Source organism: Serinus canaria, chromosome 3, assembly GCF_022539315.1.
Source record: "Serinus canaria isolate serCan28SL12 chromosome 3, serCan2020, whole genome shotgun sequence".
NCBI lineage: Eukaryota > Metazoa > Chordata > Aves > Passeriformes > Fringillidae > Serinus > Serinus canaria.
The window spans coordinates 84612569-84639712 of record NC_066316.1 but is presented as its reverse complement, the minus strand read 5'-3'; the positions used below and the strand labels follow the sequence as shown (position 1 = coordinate 84639712).

At 37.8% G+C, this 27144-nt stretch overlaps 1 protein-coding gene across 2 annotated transcripts in view; it reads left to right on the top strand.

Moving 5' to 3' along the window:
• COL19A1 (collagen type XIX alpha 1 chain) overlaps positions 1-27144 on the top strand; it is a 174073-nt gene that overhangs the window by 27498 nt on the left and 119431 nt on the right. For both annotated transcript variants that reach the window (XM_009094353.4, XM_030235572.2), the window contains exons 5-10: positions 3676-3799; positions 4180-4455; positions 6203-6283; positions 8517-8642; positions 9108-9170; positions 13905-13958. In XM_009094353.4, the coding sequence (XP_009092601.3) occupies positions 3676-3799; positions 4180-4455; positions 6203-6283; positions 8517-8642; positions 9108-9170; positions 13905-13958 (724 nt within the window). The remainder of the gene's footprint in view (positions 1-3675; positions 3800-4179; positions 4456-6202; positions 6284-8516; positions 8643-9107; positions 9171-13904; positions 13959-27144) is intronic.

Genomic DNA, 27144 nt, shown 5'->3' with positions numbered 1-27144 from the left:
TCAGATTTTTCACTCCCAAGTCTGATGATGTAATTTTGTTCAGACACTGTTGTCCAAAAAGGCATCTGGTTGGGAGCTCAGATGTCAAGGATACGCTCATCTGCTTGTCTGTGTTAATTTATAAGTTCTTTTGTCTTGTCTTCATAGATAAATTTGCACACTTACCAGTTGCTACCCATATTTCTGTAACATTATAACTTCCTTAAAACCTTTCATCTCTCTTACTGCTTTTGGTGAAGACACCATGATTTACTACCCTAAGTTCATGTTCTGTTTGTACTGTGTGTACATCTGTAGACTTTGAGGTGAGCTTGGTGTAAGTATCCTTCACCCTTTTTGTCTCTCCTTTTCTTCTTGTTTTATGCTGTGCCATCTAGAAAGGTTAAATACTCTGTGTTGGAGTACTTTTTGGATTGTGGATATTGAGTCGTGGGATTTTTGGGTCAAGGAACAACTTGCTTTTTAATTTTTTAATAATGTTTAATGCTGTTCCTTTATTGTTTTCACCCTGTACTTAATACCTCATAAATTTTCTCAGATTTTAAATGTTTGTAGATGAGAGCAGGCGAAATAGTATAGTAAACATTCAAGGAAATTCTGAATTTCAAATTCAGTATTCCATGAAATTTTGGTTTGGCTTTTTTCATGTTCCAACATGAGGTTTTATGTTCATTTTTCTGTTTACTCTTTTATTCTTCTCATCAAATATAATTTTAATTATTCTTTAAAACATGTACATATTTTGCCCAATTTTGAGGACTTTTAACTGATTGATTTTACAGAGTAGAAGATGCCATGGTAATAATACATAAATATCACTGAAGTATCCTATTAATCATCTGTACTTCAGTCACTTCAATGCTCAATGCTTGCTTTTGTATTCTGTTACAGTCACTTGGAGCCATTAAGGGAGGAAGAGCGTAGGGGGAATTCTGTATGGTAGCAGATAGCCTGCTGGTTTTCTGGGTATTTCATCCCATTATTTTGTTCCTTTTCATGTCCACCATCTAGCTAGAAGGGTTGACTGAGAAGCATATACTTTAAAGCATCTGTTAATGAATTTTTGGTCACCAAGGAGTCTTCACATAGGCACCAAAGATAACTCTTCCCAAAATGAAGATACTGCTTCTTTTAAATTATGTCTCTGGTATGTGGTGGTTGTATATTAAATTTGTGCTGTTTGTTGGCCAGATACTGGAACAAGTTTCCCAAAGAGTTTTGGAATAATTTCCATTGTAAATACTTCCAAAACTAAGCAGGACAGGACTTACAGTAACCTGATATAATTTTCAGGTTGTCCCTACTTTAAGCCCAGGGTTAAATCCATTGACCTCCAAAAGTATTTTCCTACCTAAGTTATTTTGTAAATCTAAGTGAAGTTATCCTTGGTTCAATTCTGCTTAAATCTTGGCTCTTCAGTTGACTTCACTGAGATTGTTAATGTCCTTAGGAATTAATTTGATGTTTTCTGCTTTTCTCACTTCTCTCAGTACAGTTTTATTTGTCAGCTCAAAGGTAAGAGAAGTTAGTTAGAGTGAACTGCTGATTTTTGTAATGCTGGACCATACCTTAGCTCTTCTTTTGTTTCCTGAATGGTTTGGTAAACAGTTAAGGAAGGTAAATTTATATCACATGTACTCACACAACCAAATTTATTTGAGAAAATTGTGAAAGAAACACAATTTTAGAAGACTTAATACTGTCATACATCTAGATGGCTGTGAAAGTGTTAAGAAGGCATGCAGTGAAAAGTGATGGAGTGGTGGGCGAGTGTGGGTGTGTAGAAAATAGTCCCACCTTGCCCAAAGACTGCTTCTGCTTGTCTTCCAGACCTACAGTAACAATCGTGGCTTCCCCTCTTTTCATTTGATGAAGACTTCTGATCATTTCTTTTCCACAGTTGTCTGTCCTTTGTCCATTAATGTGAATTCCCCAGTGTCCCCAGTATGGAACTTAGCTGGGAAAGTTAATTGATTTTGGAGAGCTAATCAGCTGTTCCCATCTACATCAGATGCCAGATATCCTGTCTAGCTTACAGCTGTAAACCTGAGATACCATCTCCTTCGCCTGCCTGGGGTGCAGGAAATCATAGGGCTGATCCCATGTCCAGATAGTTTATTGTTGTGCAGTCACACACTCATGCCCAGTGAAGGTAATTTTTTTATAAATCATGAAACATGTTCTTTATGCTATATTTGAAATACAAAGTATGAAATCTAGGTCTAAGTACAGCCAAGCCTATTCTCTTTTGCCTTGCCTTTTGACATTCCAACGTCTATAGCTGTACAACAGCATATGGGTCCATTAACAATGTGGGACAGCAGCCAATTTGGTCCTAGGATAAAACAGGAATCAGCTGTGGGAAATAAGCCAAAGAAGTGTGATTCCCACATGAGGGACTTAAATAGGTGCTAGTCCTTAAAGAAGCTCTTTGGCAGGATTTAGAGCAGGCTTCTCTGCACAGGAGGCATTTTTTCTGAGCTCCTAAGTACGACAGTGTCCATCCAGAAGGGTTGTGGGGCTATTGTTTCATCAGCTGTAGTGCTTTGCCTTTTCTTTGCCCCCACCTTTGTTTTTTGTTTTGTTTTGTTTTTAAGAAAAGCTTTATAGCACGTTGCTGTATAATTGTAATCTCATCGGTATTTTTTTACAATTAAACCATTTTCTTCATGTGATTGTGGGAAATAAAATAGAGGAAATTTTTCTGTTGTGTGGGGGGGTCCACAGGTTTCCTGAACTCTGATCCAGGGAATGCTTTTTGCACCATGGCTCGCTGATAGCAAACAACAATGTGAACACTTTTGCTACTCCTGTGTTCTGTAGAGATCCGTGGTTTTAATTTTGTCACCTCTGTCTTAGAAAAGAAATCATTTGAAATGCAAAAGCTTCCAATTTTTTTTTTTAAAGAATTATTGTATATTTAATGGTTACTAAAGTCTGTAGAGTTGAGGCTCAGATTTCATTTTTTGTGAAATGCAGACTTTTCAAAGAGTTCATGGGAGTGGTGTTGAGGTGCATTCTGTGATCTAGGTCCGACTATTTTTGAGATGTTGATGCATCTTAGGTGAGAAAGTAATAACAAAATCAAACAACAGTAAATAATTTGTTTTAAAAACCATTCCTTATTTTTTTTCAAGCTTGCTAAAGTCCAAATGTTCTGATACTCAAGATATCCGAGTAATTGCCCATGGAGGTCACTGGATCAAATCCCTGCTCAAAGCAGGACCAACTTGAGAGTTAGATCAGGTTATTATGAGCCCTGTCCAGCTGTGTTTTGAAAGTCTCCAAGGATGGGGATTATTCCACAAATCCTCTACAAAACTTATTCAAGTATCCCAAGCAATAAACTGGAAAAAGACGTATTTTAAAATACTTTCATGTGGGACATTCACTTTGCATCATTTCTTTTAAAACTCCTATTTATATTAATCACAGATGCTAAAAGATTTAGAACAAAAATGAATTTAAAAACTTTCAGTCATTTATTCTTATAAAAAGACTGAATTGTACTTTTGAGAAGAAACACTTCTGAATGCTGATGCCTGTGAATATGTATGAGTGGGAGCAAGTGTTTGGCTTCTTGTTTTTACCAGGTATTATTTCTGTTCATTCCTTTTAAGCAGTGCTTGTTTGCATAAGAATGACAAGAAATTTTTTTCCTCCCTCCTGTTCCAGGCAAGTATTTCCAAATGGGCTTCCTGAAGAATACTCTCTGGTTGCCACATTCCGTGTACGGAGAAATACCAAGAAAGAGCGTTGGTATATATGGCAAGTTTTAAATCAGTATGACACACCTGAGGTTAGAGTCATCTTTGATTTTTTCCTTCAAAAGTTTTTTTTTTCTCCCATGTAATATGGCACGTGTAATAATGGATGTTTCATTAATGGATTTAGCTAAAGTTTATATGAAATAGAGAGACTGCTCTGAAATAATTGATAATTTGTGGCATGAATGACAGAAATTTAGCAAAATCTATTCAGTTCAGACTGCAAAATAGAATAAATGCATGTTTTGATTTATAGCTGATATGGATTTACCAAGTTACATCGAAGAATGCTTCACAACATAATTCTTGCTTGTGTATGTAATTGAAATATTTTTGTTATATATGGTTTTTATATGTGCTTCTTTCTTATAACTTTTAGGTAACCACTTATTTCATTTTGTCTCACTTTCAGATCTCTGTCCTCCTGGATGGTACAAAAAAGGTGGTGGAGTATATGACCAAATCCTCTCAGGGAAATATACTGCACTACACTTTTAAGAGTCGAGAAATTTATCCATTGTTTGATCGGCAGTGGCATAAGCTTGGTATTAGCGTGCAGTCAGGGATCATTTCCCTCTATTTGGATTGTAATTTAATTGAGAGAAAGCAGACTGATGAAAAATTCACCATTGACTTGCAGGGAAGGACACTGATTGCTTCTCGTGCTGCGGATGATAAGCCTGTAGATGTGAGTAGTATGAAAGGACACACAGATAACTTGAAGTAATATTTTAGCCATGCTTTTACTAACACAGTTGTAAAGAATCACATAGATAAAATGTTCGAACCCAGTCATTATTTTTGAGTGTGTATTCTTAATTAGAAGTCCTTAAGTGTTTTTCTCTAAACATTATTCAGTTATGTAGCATCTGCTAAGACAAAGCTGTTGCCAAAGTAACTGCATAGAACTCAGTCCTGGTTTAAGGAGTCTGTTTTTCTGTATTTAATTTGGAGAAAGAGCCAACTTATTTCCACAGATGTAGTATTTATGTTTAAAGGTAACTTGCAGTCCTAATTATTTTCTTTCATTTTTAGAAAGTTTTATTTATAAGCTTGTGTCAGTCGTCTGCTACACTTTGTCTGTCTCTGATAAAGGGGAGCCACCAAATAATCAGGATTACCTCTGTATTGAGGTCTTCTGGAGCAATTCAGCTATGTAGAAATAGGGGCACATTGTTCATAGCTGTGTTTCCCTTATCCAAAAGAGAGGGATTAGGAAGTGGCCAGAGGTGTGTTTCCTGCAGCCTTTGGTGCAAGAGTTACCCAAGGAAACCCCATAAATATTCTGGCCTATTTTCTGTCCCGGGGATGCTCTCTTCTGTTTCCTCATGCAGGGAGGAAAGTAATTTGAAAGCACAGCAAGTAATTTGAAATCTTCAGGAAATATCAGTTTGTTTTAAGTACAGTGACATGTACCTACCAGGTTTAAAGCATCTGCCTTGGGGTTTATAGTGACCATCAGTAAGCTTCAGCGATGTATCTACTCTGTAGGGCTCCAGAGGAAAATAGCACATTTTAACTGCAAGCTAACATTGCAGGAGGAGTCACTCTTGTGGGGCACTCAGCACTTTGGCCAGGACTCAAATCTCTTATTTCGTGGAGCCAAGCTCATGCTTTGTTTTATTTTCTGAGACTTGAGTTCAACATTATTTGAAATGTGTGTACTGTTTCCTCATTTCCAAATAGTATGCAGCAGGAAAAACAGGTTTTTTTTGCTGGTTGCGTGGTATGAGCTGGATAATTCTGAGTGGAAGTCACTTGGGATTTCCACGTTCGCAGGAAAACATTGTGGGCTTAAAGCTGACAAAGGCAGCAGAGCAGATCCTGTACCAACGATCACTTTTCTCAATACCAAGTGCAAGAGGCAGATTAAGAGGATATAAAACTGATGCAGAAAGAGGAATAAGAGGACAAGAATATCTAGTTAGAATTTTACTTGCTTCTCATCTTTCCAATCTACCCAAAGTCTCTGAAACAAAAGCTTTACATACAGAACTTGTAATTTTTGCTCTTCAGGTGATTTGGTGGCCATGTCCAGGCAAAGGTCTCTCCAAAGCAATTGATGCATGTGATAGAGAGTTTATCAAACCTTTATTTTAGTTCCCTGCAAAGGAAAATGACATTCCTGAAAAGAAGGTTTGCAGAGGATGTCTACAAGGCTAAAATTATTGTGTAATATAGCAAACCAATACAGATGGATGCAACTTAAATGAAAATAAATGAAATCTAAAATGTGATTTACATCAAAGTAATAGACTGTGTAATTTGTTCCTTAAATGAGGAGCTATGTAATTGTTTTTGATTTGTCTTTTTCTAGCATTTCAGAAATATGCAGTGTTTCAAAGAGAAAGTTTACTACCCCAAGATAAGAAAAAGCATGCCATAACACATAATTTTTTACACCTCATATTAATTTCTTTTGTGTTCCTTAATAGATTGAACTTCACCGCCTAGCAGTTTATTGTAATTCACAACTTGCAGTAGAAGATACATGCTGTGAAATATCTGCAGACTTGGTAAGTTATCTGTTAAAATTCAAATGTTAATACAAAAGAAATTGCGTTATTGTTTCCTGCTAAGGAGCTGTAAAAAAATTTCAACAGAGGTGGTAGTTTAATTGCCTCCTAAAAATTAATTGCATATCTGGAGTCATGGTACGTAGTTTTTTGCTGCCTAAATAAATGGTACAGTGGAACATCAGCAAAAGGCACTAGGTGCTGCTAGTGCTTTTTAAATGCTTTCCTTAACATTGATTAATGTCTAACAGAAACAGAAGGCTTTGAGGCTTCTTCTGTCTAATAGGAACAGAAGAAGCCTCAAAAAGTAAGAAACAAATCACTACAATGACTTGAGAATGGTTTCCAACAACAGAGGCCATTTCAGTAACAGCTGCATCTTGTGAAGCTTTACAGATTAAGTAAGCAAAGCCCATGAAAGAGTCTGCATGACAGTGGAAGAGAAGGAAAATAGGATGGTGTAGAGTTTTCTTTATTTAAATATACTAAAATGGAGGAATGGGTCTTTAATAACTGGAAAGTTGTAGTGGTAGGTTGATGGTTGGACTTGATCCTACATGTCTCTTCCAACCTTGATGATTCTATGAAATACTTTCTTCTTTACAATGCACATGCTGATGTTTATATATTGTTTAACATGAGGGAAAACATTGATTTAGTTTAAAGGGTTAACTTTTCCCTCTTTTTTTATAGACAAGAATCACTGTAAACTGGAAGACAGTAGAAACATAACTTGAAGTTGTAGATGTAATTATTTTGCTCAATCTAACACAGAAAAAAAAAAACAAACAAAAAAACCAAAACAAAGCACAAAAAAACCCCAGCCAAACTATAAATAGCCTCAGAAAGACATAGTTGAATTATTGGCCTGCTAGTCATAAGCAGTGTGTAAGATCAGGCTCATCTGAGGCAGTGGACAGTGCCATCCCCACCATGGTTGTAGTCAGCAAAAAATCCCCAGAGCCTGTAGGAGAACTGATTGATTACATCCACAAAGAGATAGGAGAAAGTGTACCTCGATGGGAAAGAGAATTCTGCCCAAGAACAGAAGAGCACAAGACTGCTTGGTGCTCAGAAGTATGAAAGAAACATGGTCTAATTTCAGGGGGCAAATTTCAATTTTAAACAATGATTAATAGTTCAAATATATTTCTAAATATATTCTTGATGGTACTGCAGTCTTTTTCTTGAATGTATAAGCTTATTAAAAAGTGTAATGAATTAAGCTCCTGTATGTTCCCCTTGGTGCTTGGAAATACCATTTATTGAGCACTTATGACACAATAGCAAAAAAAAGCAAGAACAAAACAAACCCTAATTATATATGAAGACAAAAAGCTCAACAATAGGCTTTATCAATAACACATAAATATTCATTCATCATTGTACTAAAAGCACCATCAGTTTTGTTTGTATGTCTTATAGTCTCATGTGTGTGTTTAAGATGTAAGAAATGGTGGACTACTTGGTAATGGCTTTCATATTAAAACCAGCATTACATTTTCTGACTTATTTTTTCACAACTTCCTTACCCATTTTAGCAGCTACATTTTCAGTAATTTAAGGGAAGGAGTTTATACTTGGATAAAAATTTCTATGCTTAGCAGTAAATCCTGTGGGAATTTCTCTGACAGAAGTTTTGAAAAAAACTTCATTACATCTTAATGAGACTTACTGAAGTTTAGCAGGTTCTGTTGGCTTGTCCTGTAGGATCTCTTCAGGTTGGCTCAGTTCTCAGGAGTCACAGACAGGTAAATCTTGGCTTCAGGGCTTTTTTTTTTTGTTTCCAAACTATCTATGCCAGAAGTATTTAACTACAAGGAAAAAAAAATAGTTTTCCTTAGCACTCACTTTTATTCTTTGTACTAATTGGCAGGGCAGAGGACAGGATGCGACTATGCAATACTATCTTTTTTCTTTCTCCCCATGGACATTTTCTGTTTCACTTCTTCTGATTTTTGGAGACTCTATTGCTCCTTATTCCTCTGTCTTTTGGAAGAAAGAAGTGGGACAGTCATATCAGTTTTAACTGGCATCAGTTTTAGAACAGAAGGATCTAAATATCTAGAATTGATTTTTTTACAGCTTTTTTCTCCGTTTGGAAATTTTTGTCACTTTCCATGTATGGTTTGTACAGGAGTATTAAATCAGGAGATAACTTAAAACAAGTGGTTGGATGGTATTTACCTGTTAACCAAAGTGGACCAAAAACCAGAAAATTTTTCTTTTTTAGTGCCCACATGAGGAGAGGTTACTGGCTACAACTTCATCACCAGTGACTGTTCATGCCAGCAAAATATACACACTTCCAGGGATACAGCAAGAATCTACACAGAGATGCTACTGCTTTCCAAATAAAGTATAAATTTTTCCTGTTGCTTTTAAATGCATCACACTGTTTATTCCTGTTGGATATAAAAACAGTTGGGTTTAGGGGTTTTTTTGCAGTCATGTAAAAATCTTACTGATTTCCAATATTGTAACAGATTTACGTTGTATTTCCCTGTTAAGAACCAGTACATTTTGGATTTAGTTAAATCCAAAAAGTAACGTTATAGATGTCAGTAAGGTTTAATTGTTTGAAAATACACCCAAAAAATATCATGGTAAAACTGTGAATTATATTTAGGCTTTAGTGTAAATGTTTTCACTTGAGAATGAATTATCTTCTACATAATGTTTGTTTTCTTTTAATACTTCTCCTGGGTGTTGCACTATATTTATTGAGTCATTTGCTTTGTTAAGCATTTGTGACAAAGACAGGAAATCTAACCAAATATATTTTAGATCTGCTTTGTTGACATTTTATTTCTTTTAAAATCAGGGAGAAGCAGGATTGCCAGGAGTAGCTGGTTTGCCAGGCCACAAAGGAGAAAAAGGTGAAAAGGTAAAAAAATCACTTGAATTCTCTTTTTCAAACCTTGTTATTGGCTTACCTTTCTTCAATAGGAATTATATGTATTCTGTTATTCCTTAAAGGAATTTGCCTGAACACGGGGTGGATCCTTTATCAGTAAGTGTCTGGCTCTGTGTGTGAGCTCCCTGCCAGGCATTTTACAGCTGCCCCACTTTGGGGTCAACTCATCAACTCTGTGGAGCACAGTTTACCTGCCTGGGAAGCACATGCCTCCCCAGCCCTGTCACCATGCCCTGTACAGAAGGCATGTATATAGTCTGACAAGAAATTTTCCATCTTCTGTGTGTACATCACTGCTGATGGACAGAATCCCGTGTGGTGGAATCATCCTTGCAATCATCACTAGGAGGGAATGAAATATGACCTCTGTATATTCTTTGTCAACACTTGTACCTGAAACTGTTAGCTGTGAAGAGAGAAGAATCTGACATTGGCAAGTCTCTAGGACAGGCCACTTGGTCCTTTCCTTGGGCTTTTTCTGAATTTTCCTGTAATGCCTACCATGATATTCTTATGCTGTGTAGTTTGGAATTTCCTAATAGTGTAGGTCAACGTATCAGATGTTTTCCTTTCACACTCTGTTCCTTACATTTTGTTGGAGGATGCTGAATTAAGACATGTCTGGGAATGTGTTTTCCTTGGGCTATTAGAGGGGGCAAATTGAATAAACTATTTAAATCTGCCACAAAGACTGGAGATAGGAATTGAGGTCAGGGAATGCCATTTGTATGAGAGGAAGATGCCTAGACTCTCCTAATCCAGAGGTTAGATGGAGGTATACTAACCCAACATCCTACCTTGCAGCACACCATTTAACATGTGGTCTGAAATAGTTTCTGAAGACAGCCTGGGCTGTCCCTATAACTGTAGTATCTGGCTGAAAAGGGCCCAGTTCTGAGAAGGCTTATCTACACAGCTGGTTGCATTAGAACATTCCTTGACAGTATATTGCCCCCCAACATAACTCCCCTACAGTTATATTTCACTTTTGACACAAGCTGTATTTCTAGGTGAAAAAAAAGTTCAGTCATGTGAGTTTCTATAGTCCAGCTGAACCTAGATGGAATGCTGCTGTCAGTTTTCAGATCTAATCACAAAGTTTTGATCTGGAGTGTATGAAACAATTGCCAGTTTTTAGTTTTAGCTTATGCTACCAACATTGGGAGTTTCCTAGCATTTGTTTGGGAAGCAGTTCTGCTTCTGACCTGATTCATTTTGACAATTATTGCTACTAAGTTGGGAAAGCAGACTTCAAGTCTGCTATACAAGTCTGATTTTTTTTTTAACCATTTAATCTCCCAGCTAATTAGCAGTATTTACCATTCTAAGCATAGTGCCTCTAAACAAAGCATGTGGTCATTTCTGGTTCTGTTCTCCCACTTGTTTTACAAAAAGAGCCCCATTGCATGGATTCTCTGTGCATGGAACTGTCTGAGAGTCAATAAACCCTGCTGCACCCAGAGGTTTGACCTAAAGAAAGTGTATTGACATTTATGAATGTCCTTTCACAAAATTGAATTAATCAGCTGGTTAACTGATTAGGGGTAGTACACCAAACAGGTAGAAAGCTACTTAATTTGAACTTTTCTTATAATTGACCAGTACTTGTTACTTCCTAGCTTTGCAGTGAGTGGTTTATTTTCTTTTTTGGGGGGATGGGGAAGGGGGTTTGGATGGAGAGCGCAGTATGACTGTGCCCAGGATTGGCTCAGTGACCTTTGGGAGCAAACAAATCTTGTGTTAAATAGTGCCTGCCATGATGGAGCTGAAAGCAACATTCTCTGAGATTTTAGTACCATTTTTCTCACTGACTTTGCATTTACGCAAGTTTTCAGTAACACTCCTTCTCAATGACGGCCTTGTTACATCAGTAATTAGACCTGAAGAGGCAGAAAGGCTCCAGAACATTCCAGACATGTAGGATACATGACTTATTGTCAGATTATGTAAAGGAAACTAACAGACTCCGGCTGAGTGTCTTGTAAAATATTATACACAAAATAGGCAGCTTCTTGATAACTTTGCTGGCCAGTTACAAAAAAACGGGTCTTCTCTGAGTTGTGTGGCTCCTAAGCACATATTTTCCCCTTTGCTTGGGCTCAGCTTCTCATTTTATTGCTTTTTTGGTTTTTAAATGGTGTAATGCTGCCTTTGGGATGAGTTTGTTTCTCCTAACATATTCTCTGAATGTGAATTCATTTTTTTTCCTTTTTGCTAGCAGACACTTTTTTGTTTTCTGGGTGTTTTTTTGGGTGGTTTTTTTGATTTTTTTGTTTTTTTTTAACCTGGACATTTCTGGTGATGTCGTGCCCTGGTTTTAACTGGGACAGAGTTCATTTTAATCACAGTAGCCAGTATGAGGATGTGTTTTGGATTTGTGCTGGAAACAGGGTTGATAACACAGGGTTGTTTTCATTATTGTCAAGCAGTGCTTGCACAGTGTCAAGGCCTTTTCTGACCCTACCCCACCCCACCAGCAAGGGGCTGGCAGTGCACAAGGAGGTGGGAGAGGACACAGCCAGGACAAGGACCCCAACTACCAAAGGAATGTTCCATACCCTACACATGGTGCTGTGATCAGTAAATAAAGTATATAAAGCCCTATATATGATGGAGCTCTGTTTTCCTGGAGATGGCTGAACCCCTGCCCTCCCACGAGAAGTTCAGTTGAAAAGGATTTTCACTGTCACCCTTAGTAAATCCTGACAGTAGATTTACAGCTCGTGGTTCTACCTTTGGCTGTTGTTACACTGTGTGTACCTCACAACCGATAAATGCCAGCCTTGTACTACTGCTGTTCATCACCTTGCAAAGATGTTTTCCCAGCAACTTATCTTTCACTTTTGAGAGGCCTGCAGAAGGAAAAGAAAATACCATTAAGAAAAATATAAAAATATTAAAGATGCATTTCCTATATTTTTTGTTTTAGTCTGTGGTACTGTTTCTATGAATACTATTAGATACCTATGGTATCTGATATTTATATTCATAAAGGCATGAAAACCTACCACCTTTCCACCTGTTGTTAAAATCACAACTAGAAGGTAGAAGCATAACTTGAAGATCTAATTTGCAGTGGAAAATAATTGTCTTCAAGATGGGGAGTCTGCCTGCAGTTAGTGGAACAGAAGTGTAAACATACCTTGGTTAATTGGCTAGTAAGTCATACAGGCTAAAGCCTTCCTGGCATGTAGCAGGCTGTGTAATTTTAGACTACCCAGTGTCTAAAAATACACCACTGAAGGTAACAAAGTGGTACTGGTCTATTAAAATACTGGCAAGGGGCAGAAGGGAACAGAGGACACATAGATAAGAGAATGACTCTGTGGGTGATTAGATAAGGTAACCTTTACCTCTCACAGTGCCAAGGGATTCATGCTATTCATGCAATACAGGATTTTGGTCTATTTTTGTGGCAGAGCTGTTTAATATCTTTATCCATGGTCTGGGTGAGTGCATACAGTGCACATTCAGTAAGAACAAGTCCTGTGAGGAGTGACTGAGGGAGCTGGGTATTTAGACTGGAGAAAAGAAGTCTCAGGGGTGACCTTTTTTCGTTCTCTACCAGTGCCTGAAAGGTGGTTGTAGGCAGGGGGGAGTCAGGCAGGCAGCCCATGACAGGACAAGAAGAAATGGCCCCAAGCTGTGCAACAGAAGGTTTGAGTTGGACATCAGGAAGAATTTCTTTGTTGAAAACCTGGTCAGACCTTGCAATGAGTTGCCCAGGGAAGTGGTTGAGTCACTCTCCCTGGAGGCATTAAGAAACAATTGGACATGGCACTCAGTGCTATGGTCTCATTGACATGATGGTGTTCAGTCAAAGGTTGGACTTGATGATCTTGGAGGGGCTTTTTAACCTTTATGATTCTGATACAGCTCTTGTTGTGTACTTCTGGCCAATCTGACTGCTGCTTTCTCAGCTTCAGAAAGGTTAATAACTTCATTTCAGACCAGAGTTATAATGTCATTCTTGATGGAGAATGTTCTTTTGTCGATAGAAGTAGGCACACCTAATGTTTTGTTTTGTTTTTAAATGAACACTACATGGTTTCAGTGCTTTTGTTGTATTCCTCTGGCATCCAAATAGTTTTTATTTTAAATTTTTTAAACCTTATACTTTATTTAGCAACATTTCTGGGTTTGATGTTTTCTTATGTAATTTTTAAGACTTATGGTTCAATTTACAGCTGCTGGGATCTTCCATATCTCTCCTGACCAGTCAGTAATTTTTTTTCTGAAAAATAAAATTTTCTAATAGATTGCTTATGATTTGGGGTTTGGTTTCTCTACAGGGATAAAAGGTAGGGAGAGAGAAATTTAAATAATGCCTTTCAAAAATATTGAGGGCACATGACTTTGTGCAAATCTGTATTACACTTTGAACTTTCCCAGTGTAGAAGTGAAAATGGACCCTCTTTGTTTCAGTCCTCTGTTGGTATGAATTCCTTTAAAATTACTGGACTTTCTTTAATGGAAATGTGGATGTGCAAGTATTTGTCTGATGAAAGACTTGATGTTATAGGCATTTAAAATGCATTTATTTTGCTGATTTTAGGATTACATGTAAAGCATTCTCCTCCAGAGTGGTGGCATTACTAAAAAATCAGGTAGAAGATGCTTTTCTGTTGAGTCTGATATGACCTTAGTAGTTGTTGTTACCCTCAGAAGTCTGTGGAACTTCTAATTGATCAATTTGTTTTGTAGGGAGAGATGGGTGTGAAAGGACCGGACGGTGCTGCAGGTCTGCCTGGTGAAAAGGTATCTTCCTGTTTGTTGAGTTCTGCTTTAACTCATGGGAATTCTTCATTGTGGCTGTGGCTTCTCTGTAATCATGTACAGAAATGGGAGGAGAGAACATTTCTGTTAGAACATTATTGTCTTACCTGCACTGCCATGTTTTTGTAGCCCACTGAAAAAGCTGTTTGGATCAATAGTATTCTCTGCAGATGTGCATGTTTTGTGGGGTTTTTTTTCCCAAGAAGTGGGGGTTATATGCAGAGCTAAAGGAAGCCATGTGTTCCACCTGCTCAGTTTGTGGTCTGCAAGCTTAGATAAGAGCTCTTGTGCACTCAGCAGTCTGCTTGGTAGAGCTTGAGATAAACACTGCCTTCTTAATCAAAAATTTGGAATAGCCATGGCTAAAAAGGCATGCCAGCCTACTGCTGTATTCAAGGATAAGTTTCACTTCATTTCAGAATGTTAGCATGCAAAATAAGACAGTAGGATGCACTTATTTGGTTTTGTGCTACTTCCCTGTATTGGAGGAAGTCTATAAGATCTGGAATCTTTAGTATAGAGACAACCCTCAACACTGAGGAAACAAATTGTTGATGTCAAGCTCAAAACCTGTGGATTTACCGGACATAAAATTATGAAATTGTCTTTTATTTTTACTTACTATTTCTGTCTCAAATTGTGATTTTTTAAAAAATGGGAGGTAGATGCATATTAGCAAAGTTAAGAGTAAAAATCAAGGTATTTTTTGCTGATGTTAAGCCATATTGGTAGAAAATTGGAGAACAGGCTGCAAAGATGTTCAAAGGAATTTACAACATTGAAGAGCTGAATTGCCAAGTGGTATCTGAAACTCAGAGAAAGCAATAGGCAAGTGATGCAGATGAAGAGGAAAACAAAGGAAGCATTATGCATTTCATGCCAGACTGGACTAGCTATTACTGTTCAGGAAGTGATCTTGGAATTACAGATCAAGGAAAACATGGAGTCAATGTTTAGCACTAGTCAAATTACTAGGAAGAGAATAGGGAACAAAGCAAAAGAGTTTTAATGTCACCATTTTTAATGAATCCCTCTGTCTTATGCTGCACCTTGAATGATGTATACAGTTCTGGTTCTCACACCTCAGTGGGAATCTAATAATACCAGAAAAGATTCAGAGGTGTCAAGAGTGATCAAGAGCACCAGACATCTTCCAATTAAAGTCTGACAATGTGGATTTCCATCTGAAAAAGGCACAATTAAGAAAAAATGTGTCATGTTCTGTTCACTGTACAGTCCTGAACGGAGCAAAAGAGATTAATAGGGATTGATATATTTATTTATTTTATTCTTCATTGTGCGAATTAGAGCATCAAACCTATCTGATAGCAGGTTCAAAAAGGGTAGAAAGAAAAGGTAGGCTCATTCTTCCTGCTACAATATTACAGTTTGGACACTACCATAGACCATGAAAAGTCTGAAAATGTATTAGAAGATTAGTGGAATAAAATTCAAATTGAGCGTGTCAGTCTGCTTGTACTTCAAGAGGCTGGAGTCTGGGAAAGCCACAGGAGGAGTCTTTATGGCTGCCCTGTTATATTTTTCTGTAGACATCTGTCGTTGCCATAACTGTAGTCCTGTAATTGACTGGAGAAACATTTGTTTTGATCCAGATAGACAGTGTTTTACTTTACTGTGCTCCTAGATGTGAATTAATGGAAAGAGTTATTGTAAAGCATTGTAGATTGAGATTGATCAAGATTGAAGCTGTGTTTTCCCTTGGCTCTTTCCATAGCTCCTACTCTGATGTTATCTTGCTATAAACTTACCAGGCTACGTTGCTTTTCCAGTCCAAGTTATTATTATTACAGTTTCCATGGTTAATATTGTTTGGGTTTTTTTGCTAAGCGCCTTGCAAATTCATTGTCAGGCCAAATCCCAAAGCTCCTGTTAGTTTACATGAAGCTCAACAGTCAGATCTTATTTAATATCCAGACATTGTACTTTTTCTGAACATTGCAACTCTTTTAATTCAGCCTATATGAAATACAAATTACAACTGAACTGCGAACCAAAAACGGACTACCATGAAGTACAAAACTGTCAAAGCTTAAAACTACTAAAATAAAAAATGAAAGCCAAGTATTTTGTACATGCATAGCTAGATGAAGAGACTGAGGTCCAGCTATCCAACTTCTGCTAGCTTGAGTGGTCATGTCAGTGTGGAGTAGTGCAATGCCGTGTGTGTTAGCTCCTTCCTGGAGCTGGAAATATTTTCCTCGTGGTGTGGAAGGTGCTAAAATGTCCTCTCCCAGATGATGCATCAAGAACTATATATATTGGTAGAATCTTTTATTTCTGTGCTCCCCTATGTGTGGTGTTCTGGATGCTAAAATTGTACATAGAGTTAAAGGCAATGAAGCGGAGGAGCAACACCAAACCTGTCTGAGCTGAAGAAGCATTTGGACAAAACACCCTCAGGCACATAATGGGATTCTGGGGTGTTCTGTGCAGGGCCAGGAATTGGACTTGAATATTCTGGTGAGTCCCTTGCAAGTCAACATATTCTATAATAAAAATACTCTAAGCGCTGTTGTTTGCCGAGGCATCTCCTAGATTTCAGTGTGTTGAGGTGCAGACTGTGCAGTGCTGGGAGAGCATTCTGAGAAGCTGCTGCTGTTCCTACATCTTCTTAAATCCATCAGCACACGTTATGTATTGTTGGAGATATTAAATTGCTTACTATGGTTATGTTTCTGCACTGTGTATTTCTGAGCATTGTGCAGGTGTGCACCTGAGTCACTAGCTAGAAACAGGAAGAAGGAAAAATAAGTTATACTCTGTTTTAAATTAACTAAAGATTGAGGCTTCAAAGAACAGAGGTGCTCTTGATAATGCTCCCAAACCTTTCAAGGATCTTAAGTGTGAAAATTGTTCAGTCTGTCTTCAAATGTGACACTTTACCTTCTGTCATTTTCAAGACATACTGCCACTGACAACATAATTTCCCATTCACAGAATGCTGCAGCCGTTTTGCCACAGCCTGCTGGCTAATAGGTGCGCAAGAAAGTGGTGTAGACTTCTAGGAGGCTCTTGCCAGCAAAGAGGTTGGATCTGCTGAAGGCTAATATAGAGAATAGAGTTTAAGGCTTGTTGACTCTATGGTAACATAAGAGTAGTCTTAACACTCTAAAGGAACCAGAGAAATGTTCTGGTCATAATTCAACAGTTTTGTGGATTTTTCTGATGCAGTTGTTGTAAGCTGCCAAAGTAAAAAATGAGGTTTTCATTGACTGGTGGCACACCACAAGATGCCTATAGTCTCATCTGCCTTTGGGTTAAAAGAAGTCAGTGTCATGGTGCTTATGACTAATGTAGAGAGTCAAGAGTCCTGTGGAGCCCTACCTCAGGCCCCCAAAGTCACAAAACAGTAGATAGCGCCATTACATATGTAACTGTCTATTTGATGTCCACCTATCTAGTTCCTTCTCCCCATCATTTTTCATGAAACTGTCTTAAGAGATTTTTCTTTTAAATAGTAAAACCTACTTGGGGCAACAGAACAAATTCTTGAGGTTATCAAAGGAGATGGTTCTGAGGTATTTGTTTATAATTTTAAAATAAGAGGGTAGTAGGGTTCCCTTGGAGGGAAGTTTGCTTCCTTTCTAGACTATCAGAAGAGATGGAATACAGTGGCATGATCCCTTTTCCTGCAATGAGAAATGATTTGTAGCTCAGCCTTCTAGGCACACTTCTTCAACATATCTGTCAAACCATGATACAAGAACAACTGGAAGTTGTGGTTAGTCAGAATCCCTACATGTGTAAGACCTTAGGCTCTGTCCTTCTGGCAGTGTTCAGCAAAGGCTGTGAGTACAGAAGAAATGTGTTGAAGCACTGTGTTAGCCTGCTTTTTGGTGATTAGCAAGGGAAACTGCCACTGGATACACTTCTGAAGCCATTTAGTATAACTGGATTGTAGCCAGAGTGCTGGTTATGGTGTGAGAAATCAAACCTGTCCCTGAAGTGGAGGTTTGAGGGGACAGGACTGCTTTAAGATATGTTATAAGAGTCACCTATCTGCTCCAGAAATCAACCAATCCTGATCTAGCAGTTAGAATCATTAGGGCAACAAAAACTAATTGCTCAGCCATTTAGAATGGTCTTCACTTATCACTGCAGTGTACAGGATCACATCACTGGCATAACCTGAGCAAGGTCTATACATTGCTGTAAAGTAGTTCTGTATTAAAAAGTTTAATGATTTTCTTAGTGTTCCTGTACTACTGAAACAGAGAGACAACATTCCTGTTGTGTGACCCACAGGCTTCTCCCTAACTGAAGTCATAATGTCCTCTTACTTCCATGCAGGTTGAATGCAGGTCCTTTCCACAGCACCCACTGGGGGATTGTTACAGACCTCCGCGACATGTGTTTGGTGTTGTGGCTCTGCACAAAGCATGTCATGTGATGGATCCTTCCACTACTTCCAGGGGGAGAGAGCTACCTTTTACAAGGGCAGATAATGATAGGGCAAGGGGGGATGGTTTTAAACTGAAATATGAGAGCTCTAGATAAAATGTCAGGAAGAAATTTTTTACCCAGAGGGTGGTGAGGAACTGGAACAGGTTGCCCAGAGAAGTTGTAAACGCCCCATTCCTGGAAGTGTTTAAGGTCAGGTTGCATGGAGTCCTGAACAACCTGGTCTAGTGGCATCCTGCCTATGGCAGAGGGATAAGAACTAGATGATTTTCAAGAACTCTTTAAACCCAAACCTTTCTAGATTCTATGATCCTCCCTATATGATGTATTTCCAGGCTTTCCAAACACACTGACAGCGCTTTGAACCATGAACTGTGATCAAGCCCTCAAGCCTTAAAAATGTGTTAGACATTTTCTGAGGATAAGGGGAGGAAAAAAAATCCTCAAAAAAAACCTGATCTCAGTGTTCTCATTGACAGGGAGCTCATTTTTTTACTTGCCTTCATAGCTTTTTGTAAACTTGAACAAGCTGGGTTTAATTTTCCTCTGTATAGTTGACTTTTCTTTTTCCTGCACTTCTTGTGTCACTGATCCAAGTCAGTTAAATCCTTTCCTTCTCTTTGCTGCTGGTTCTATAATACCATGGCAATGAAGCTCCAAACTGAAAGTTTATTTAAGTTCTGGATGCTAAGTGATCAAGTCCTGTTTGGGTTACAGGGTTATTTTTTGCTGGTCTGTGATGCCTTGACAGTCGTGGTGAATTTCTCAAGCATTTTGGCATATACATTTTAGGGGATAGACAATCTCTGCATACTTGAGAGGTTTAGCAGGAGAGCTCCTGGTTCTGAGAGGTAACTGCCATCTGGGGCAGGTATTTTGATACAAAGAATTAAGCCTCTTGGGGAGCTGGGGACCTTATGGTTCCCTCCAAGTACCTGAGAGGAGATTTTAGGGAGTGTTGTTTTTTTCTCCCAGGTAGTAAGAGACAGGATAAGAGGAAATGGCCTCATGTTATGCCAGGGGATGTTTAGATCTCACATGAGGAAAAACTTTTTCACCAAAAGGGTGATCAGGCATTGGAATGGGCTGTCCAGGGAAGAGGTTTGAGTCAACATTCCTCTAAGTGTTCCAAAAATGTGGCATTTGGTGACATGGTTTAGTGGTGGAGATGTCAGTGTTAGGTTGGACTCAATCCTAGAGGTCTTCTCCAACCTTAGGGATTCTATGGCTTGTGTGTGTTATGAGTCCTGCTAGCCAGAAAAGCTTTATGCTTCGGAGAATGTGCTGATGGCAATAAAGCTCAAAAGACTCAATGTTTTTCTAATTTTTCTATTACAAAAATAATTTTCTTCTTTATCAGTGACTACATTCTGAAAAATGAAATTGATGTAGGCAGTAAGATATATCAGAAAATTCAGATTTACCAAATTAAACTGGATTTGTCCATTCCCCTTTATCCAAACCTCTGTAGTAATTGCTTCCTCATGATACAATTGGTAGTGGTGGAGACCACAAACTCCACTTTGTGAAATACCTATGACAACATTCACTTTGAATATTTGACTTTCAAATGGCTTAACTTTATTGTTTTAATTTTTTGCATCAATTTTTTTCAATCTAGATTATGAACATTATTCCTAAAATATTAAATACATTGAGTCAGCTTTTTAGAATATCTGGTCTTGCATATAAGCTTGAAGCACTGAGATATTCAATGCTGTGCATTTGCTATTACACTCTATAGATCTTCCTGCAGTATATTAATAAAATAGTTTAGACTAAAAAGAAAGACATGCTTATGTAAATCAAAAGTGTTTATTTCTACACAACTTAGATTTATATTCAGAATATAAACCAAATTAAACTGGGTTTGTCCCCTTTATCCAAACCTCTCTAGTAATTGCTTTCTCACGATTCATAGTATAAAATTCACAACATACAACTCATAGGGACAGAGATCATGTAAAATCACATGTAAAATGTGATGGAGATCAAAGTCAGACCAGAGAAAAAAATAAGTTTACATTTCAAGAGATTTACCAACTTCATAAGTACTGTTTGTACTTTGAGTATTGAAAATGAGATATACGTTAAATGAGTTTTACATGAAACTGTTCAGCAGGTATTTGTAAAAGGATTAGTCATTTTTTTTCAAGTGTATGTATGTGTGATGATGAGACAAAAAAAATGTACACAAAGTCACATATTTTGTGAGCTAGAAGATAATAGTAATGGTATAAATAATGCTGCTTGTAGTCTTGTTTTTCTTAATTTAACTGTGTCTTGTGGGTCTCTGGAACTTCAGTTTTCTCAAGTCCAGTATCACTGTGATGTGTCCAGTTTTAGCTGACTTGGAAACCAAACACTTATGATTTCAGTTTTGATAAATCTGAATATAATTCTGGAGTAGGGTTCTGTTTATATTTGGAACAGGTAAGGAAATAATTAGAAAAAGGCTACTTGGAATGTGATATAGATACCATTTGTGGTATGAATGCTATCAAGACAGCTTCCTGAACAGTCCCCTTTGCACTGCCTGGTGGGAAGAGTTCTATTTCCCTTAGTGGTACTTGAGAAAATGAGTTTGAAAATGGCTGCATTATAAGATTTTTTCAACATAAAACGAGGCTTAGAAATGTCCAGTGATTTGTTTTCCAATATGATTTAATTTACATACATGGACTTAAAATTGAAAAAAAAAAAAGTCCATGCTAGTGTAGCACGTGACTTCAAATTGCTTTCAGAGATGTTTTTAATACCCATCTCTGTACTGAGTTACTAGAGGGTCATGGTTTCAGGGCCAGCTGTGTCATGAAATCTACAAATGGAAACTTGTTAAATGTTCATCCAAATCAAAACCTCATCATGAGCATCCTTATGACCATTGATCTGCTTTCCTCATCACTCCAGCTAGACCATGCAGAATTTTCCAGGGCATATTTGACTTTGCAGAAGAGCCATGGATATTTGTTGTATCAGTTCAGCATATTCTTCTGGAGCATTAATCACTCATGCAAGTGTACAAATCTGAGGAGACATTGGTGTTGAGTTTTCAGTAATGCAGTCTTTTCCTTGCAGCTGTCTTGAGAGATCTCTGGATGTATTGCCTTCCACATTTCATGTCCTGTACAGATCCTTGACAGGGATCAGGATATTTCCGAAATAGCTCACCAGCATCTTTGAGAAAACTTCCAAAATGCTTGTGGAGCACTGGATAGGTACTGCCGAAAGCCATCTTACTCAGTTTATCTGTCTTTTATTCAGTGCCATCCAATTTATGAGTGCCATCCCATCACTGCTAATCAGTTATATTTCAATATTCTTAAATCATGTATGGACATAAATTGTGTTAGTTATACAACTTTTGAAATATCTTTGTGCTGCTTTGCTCTGGAGTCTCTAACAGAAACAAAATAACATAATCAGTAACACAGGAAAAATATTTGACATCAGAAATCTTTTCAAAGTAAGAGAGTTGTGAGCTATAAGAATATGGTATAATTGGAAACTTTATTACCACTAAATTTAAAACCTTGAGCTTGAGAATTGCTGGTGATGGTAAATCAGGCAGTTGGATGCCATCTATTGCAGCAACAAATTTTCTACAAATTTTGTATTGTTTTTCTGTTTTCAGTGTAAAATAATATACATCTGATTTTAAGAGATGGACACATATGAAAATAGTAGGTCTCAATAGATTTGTCATACATAAATATGCTTAAAAATAAAATAAATTATCTTACTTGGAAAATACACTTTAGATCATCATGTTTTCCAAAACTTGTTTCACTGCTTCAGCATGTATGGTTCTTGCCTTCTTGCTCTTGCTCTCTCCTCAGCATTACAAGTAAGTGTTTTGAATAGCCTTTGATCATAAATTTGATTCCAGAGAGCTGTCTGCTGTGCTGACTTATTTTTGCCTTATTAGGTGATTTTTGCAGTTCACAACTCCAGGAACTGTTGAGCTCCCTGGTTTTTCAATTCCTAAAGCTAAACGACAGCAGTTCAGTTCAGTTCTCAAGAGAAAGCTCTGTGGAATCAAATTACCTGGCATGCAGTGGCACTGCTTGGGTGTTATTTCCATTCTGGAAGGAAGGGTGCTGGTGACTGCTGTAGGTGTTGGTGAGCAAAGACTTCGTTTTTTAAATTAAAGAATCATTGCTTTTTGAGGGAAAGGAAATATGCTTCAGTCCCATCTGAGGAAAGTTTCAGCATTGTCTTCTGTGCCCTCATGGGTTCCCTCAAAATCAGATTAGTATGTCTCAGTAGAACAGAAGTACAAACGTGATTTTGGAGCCAGACATTGCTTGTATTGCTTGGCATCAAAGCCGTGCTCTCCTGCAGGCGGGTGACCCTGGTGAGATAAGAGTGGGAGGTACATGTACCCTCCGGGATTTGCACTGCAGCTGCAATAACCAGCAGAGTGTGGCTGCTCCCGGGGCCTGGAGAGCAGCAGCCGCCTTTGTGATGTGAGGTGAGGTGTGGCCAAACCCACCAAAGGTCACCATTCATTTTCCAGGGGTCTGGGACGCAGGGAGCAAAGCAGAGTGTGGCATGGTGCCATGCAGGGCAGGCCTTTGTTAGCCCCTTATGTAACGTGGAAGTAAAACATAATGCAGTTGTTAAATAATGCAGTCATTAAATGCAGCCCTTTGTTCCTTAATCAGAGTCATGAATACTCTAGCTGTGAGTCTGCTTGGCTCTGGGGTTCTTAACTGTGTTTGAAAAGCTTCACTCAGGACCTTATGGGGCTTGAAAGGGCAGGGGAGGCTTGAGGATCCTTCTTCAATTGTTCATAAATTGTATTTATTGGATTCTTTCTGGAAGGTTTCTGTGGCACATAGATTTTAATCTTGTATGTTTTTTTCACATTCTTTTTTGAGGGCTAGAGACTGTAGGGTTTGAAACTGATATTCTGAACTTTCCCCATCTCATCAGAATGCAGAGCTTTAAGTACCCATTATTGCACTGTAAAAGTTGGCAGCAGTGTGTTGCAGGAAATGGGCTAATTGGGGAGGAAGGAACTTTCTCACTGTACTGCCACATTGTACATCTTGTCTGACACATTTTGCTTAGTTTTGTTTGTCTTCTTTTAAGGCACTAGGTATTGAACTTCACAGAATACTAGATTTTTTGATCTGATGAATCATTAATCTATATTAGGATAATTATTGATTATTTGTGTTATTGTGCTTCATTTAAATTATATATAATTTATTGTATATGTATGTATATATAATATACAATTTCTGCCTGGATGATAACTCCTATTAGGAGTAGCACATTAGATTTTTTTAAAAAAATTCCTTGTTTCATACAGTAAAAAATTTATATATAGTCCAAATTATACAGAGGTTGTAGATAATACTGTTGGCTGCTGTGACTTGTGGCCTGTAAATGCTCCTTTGGCCTTTTTTTAGTGGGTGACTTACATTACTAAACTTTAAATACATGCAGCTCATATGTACATTTTTAATGTCAATGAATATATTTCTTGCCCCAAATGCACTAAAATTGTAGCACAGGTTTTATATTCCAAATCAATGTAAATTGCTTTTTTAAATTCACAGATACCAATTTGTTGGAAATAAAATTTCCATTTTATTAGAATAACAAAATCCTTCACAGGTATTGTGAACCAGAATGTATTTTTATTTTTTTAGTTCTCAGTGCTAGCCCATATTTATAAACACCTAAGATCCATACTGCATGTTTCAAATCTGAACCGATTAAATTAATGTGACATGCTGAGGCTGGGCCAAGTCTTGTCTAATCAGCAGTCAGCACTGTTTCTCTGGCATGAGGCTCCCAAAAATAGTAACACAAGAAGTCAAGCAAGTAAGTGGAAGGGCACTAAAAGAAAAAGTGCTGCTAATTCCACTGTTGACTTTTTGTCTAATGGATTCTTGTTCCCAGGCCACACTAAGTAAAGCAACTGGCACGGGGTGTGTTCCTGCAGATGGCTCAGCAGTGACACGCGTGGCCCAGCTGGGTGACAGGTGTTTGATTTGTGTTTAACAAGTACCTCACACAAAACAGAATTTTTTTTTTTTTTACAGATACTGAGAATCTAGTCAGCTAATGCTTTTCCTTCAGAATTCACACCCCTCTCACTATGCTCCTGTTCTTTTGTGAATGACAGTTCTTCTGATTGTCCCACACACATGAAAATAGCATCAAGTTACTTTGAAATAAGACTCTAAGCAGGAGAAATTAATTCATAATTAACTTTGTTTTATAGTTGTAACCTGTAACACATGGAAGATGCAGAGCAATTATTTGTAGCTATTAACAATAATATCTCAGGAAATAATTATTTAGCTGTCCACCTCGCAGAATGAAAATTTACTTTGGAAATATGAATGGAAGGAGAGCGCCAGACTCCTGGGCTGTAGCCATATACTCTGTCTTAGTGTGTCTTCTGTAACATGAAAAGCTTTTGGGACTTTCTCAGACAGAGTAGCACAAATCTGGAGTAAAATTCCCTGTTCAGTGGAGCATTCAGTACTGATAGAGTACTCGTGCACCCAAGGCCACGAGGGAAGAGCAAAGGTAGGAAACTATTGAACAGATGGGAATTGTGTATAATGTGGACAATGCTATTCCTTAATGAATTTTTGAAGCTTTGTTGTAAGCTGCATTGCAGCACGTGGCTTAAATGGAGAGAGATTGTCAGTGGCAGTCTGGGGGGTGGGAGGGGATTGGTTTTGTTTAAATGAGAAGAAGGCATTTGTTAGTCAGTGCCACAATAGCAGTTCTGCTAGCCAAGGCAGCAATGAAAACAGAAGAGTAGCAGCCAATCATCTTTGATTAATGGGAACCTAAGCAGGTAGGATACATAATGTAAGAGTGGCTGTAGCCAGTTTGACTTCCCCACCCCATTTCTCCATACTTTGGTCTACATTTTTGTCTTCTGGTATCAAATCCATGAGTTGGAAAAAGGTAAGGCTTCAGGATCTATTAAGAAAAATGTGTGACTCTCTGCGGTGACAGGGTTAGACTGCCAGTGTTGTCAGCCAGAATAAATACCACTCTCTAGAATACACTGTACTGGCAGTACTTCTGCTGAACCACAGAAGAAGGACAAAGGAATGTGGTTGGAGAAATGGGTGTCAGAGTAGTGTTGGTTCTTTAAATAAACGTTAGGCTTTAATGAGAAATGGTTAAAAACTAACTCAGAAACTTGTGTCCCTCGGATAGCGAACAAGTGGCTCTCTGTCCAGCATTCCAGATGCAGTATGCAGAGTGGGATAATAAGCCTCAAAGGGGTTAAGAAAAGGCTTGAAAGCGAAAATTACAACTCCACTAGGCTGAGATGTCATCGTTATCCACAGAGGTGGTCAGAATTTGTGGAAATGGAGACTTACCTTTAGGGAGCAGCTCCAGGGCTCCTGTGCTGACAGTAGATCTGCTGATTCCAGGTTCCCAGGTTAGTCTTATAATATCCAGTTAGTCTTAATAATATATCAGTTCAATATGTGGTTGGTATATCCTCTTAATCTGTCTTTTGACAGTAAACGTCAAAAGCCCTGTTTTGGAAGTGAGGGGAGACATTTCTTGGAAAAGCCTTAAAAATCTATGTGTAAGTGGAGACCTGAAAACTGTACCTTGCTTTATTTATGGTTCAAAAGGGGTTTGCAGCTACAAACACACTGACAATATGGCATTTCAGGAAAAGTACTGATAGGACTTAGTTCTTAGACTAGAAATTTCAGTCTATATGCAGTTCTATTTGTCTCTGATTCCGCCTAAATCATTACTTTTTCTCCTGCTTTTTTGCATTTCATATCTGTGTGGTTAAACATTGAAGTTAGTATTTAATGGCCTGTAGATCAGACTATTTTTTAGTGTAAACTTACATTTTTACCAGCTGAGAATCTACCTTCTGAATCTTGATGATGTTGATAATTCTCTTATAGAGAATAGCTTCTGAGGTGTAAGAGGTTGACTGATGCTGTTTCCATTCCTAATACCTGAGGGTCCAACTATTATGTTGAGTATAATGTTCATAATATATTATATTATTTTTGAAAGACCTCAGCAAATGTTCATGTTGAATAATGCTTTTTAACATAGATTTAGCATTATTACATTTCAAATATTATTTGAGCAAGGCCAATTAGATTACTTTCCAGTTCTGTTGAAACTTTAATAGGATTTGGATTTGCTTTAACGCTATGTTATGGTTGGATTAGCAGCAAATTAATAGATGGTGTGTAGGTCAGGCAACTTTCCTTTTGACAGAGCTGCTGTAAGGGTAAAAAACATAGTTGCAATAAACTATCAGTTGTCCTTGAGTATTAGATGGCTTCAAACTTTTTTCAACTTTTGCTTCAGAAAATGGAAATATTCAACTGGCTAGACTTAATTTTTAAACTATTCATCTATAAGATCTTTTAAATCTTTGAGAATGTTTTCAACCAGAATATTTGCATATTCTCACTACTCTACAGGAAATGTTCTTGTGAATTTTATTTGCATTTTTTAAATGTTCTGTGTATGATGTTGTAGATCAAATTAACTGGATTGTTATCCAGCCCATATTTAATTTGTGTCTGCACCGTACTTTTAAGTTGTCACTTCTTCAAGGACATGCATTAGCAGTGAATACCACTTGTAATTGCCAAAGGCAGAAAGAAGACCTGTTGATAACAGAGGCTCTGCTTCTGCTGATACTTTTTTGATGGCACAGAAAGCAGACCTTGACATATGTCCCAAAGACTTCAGTCTGTTTATTACCAAAGAA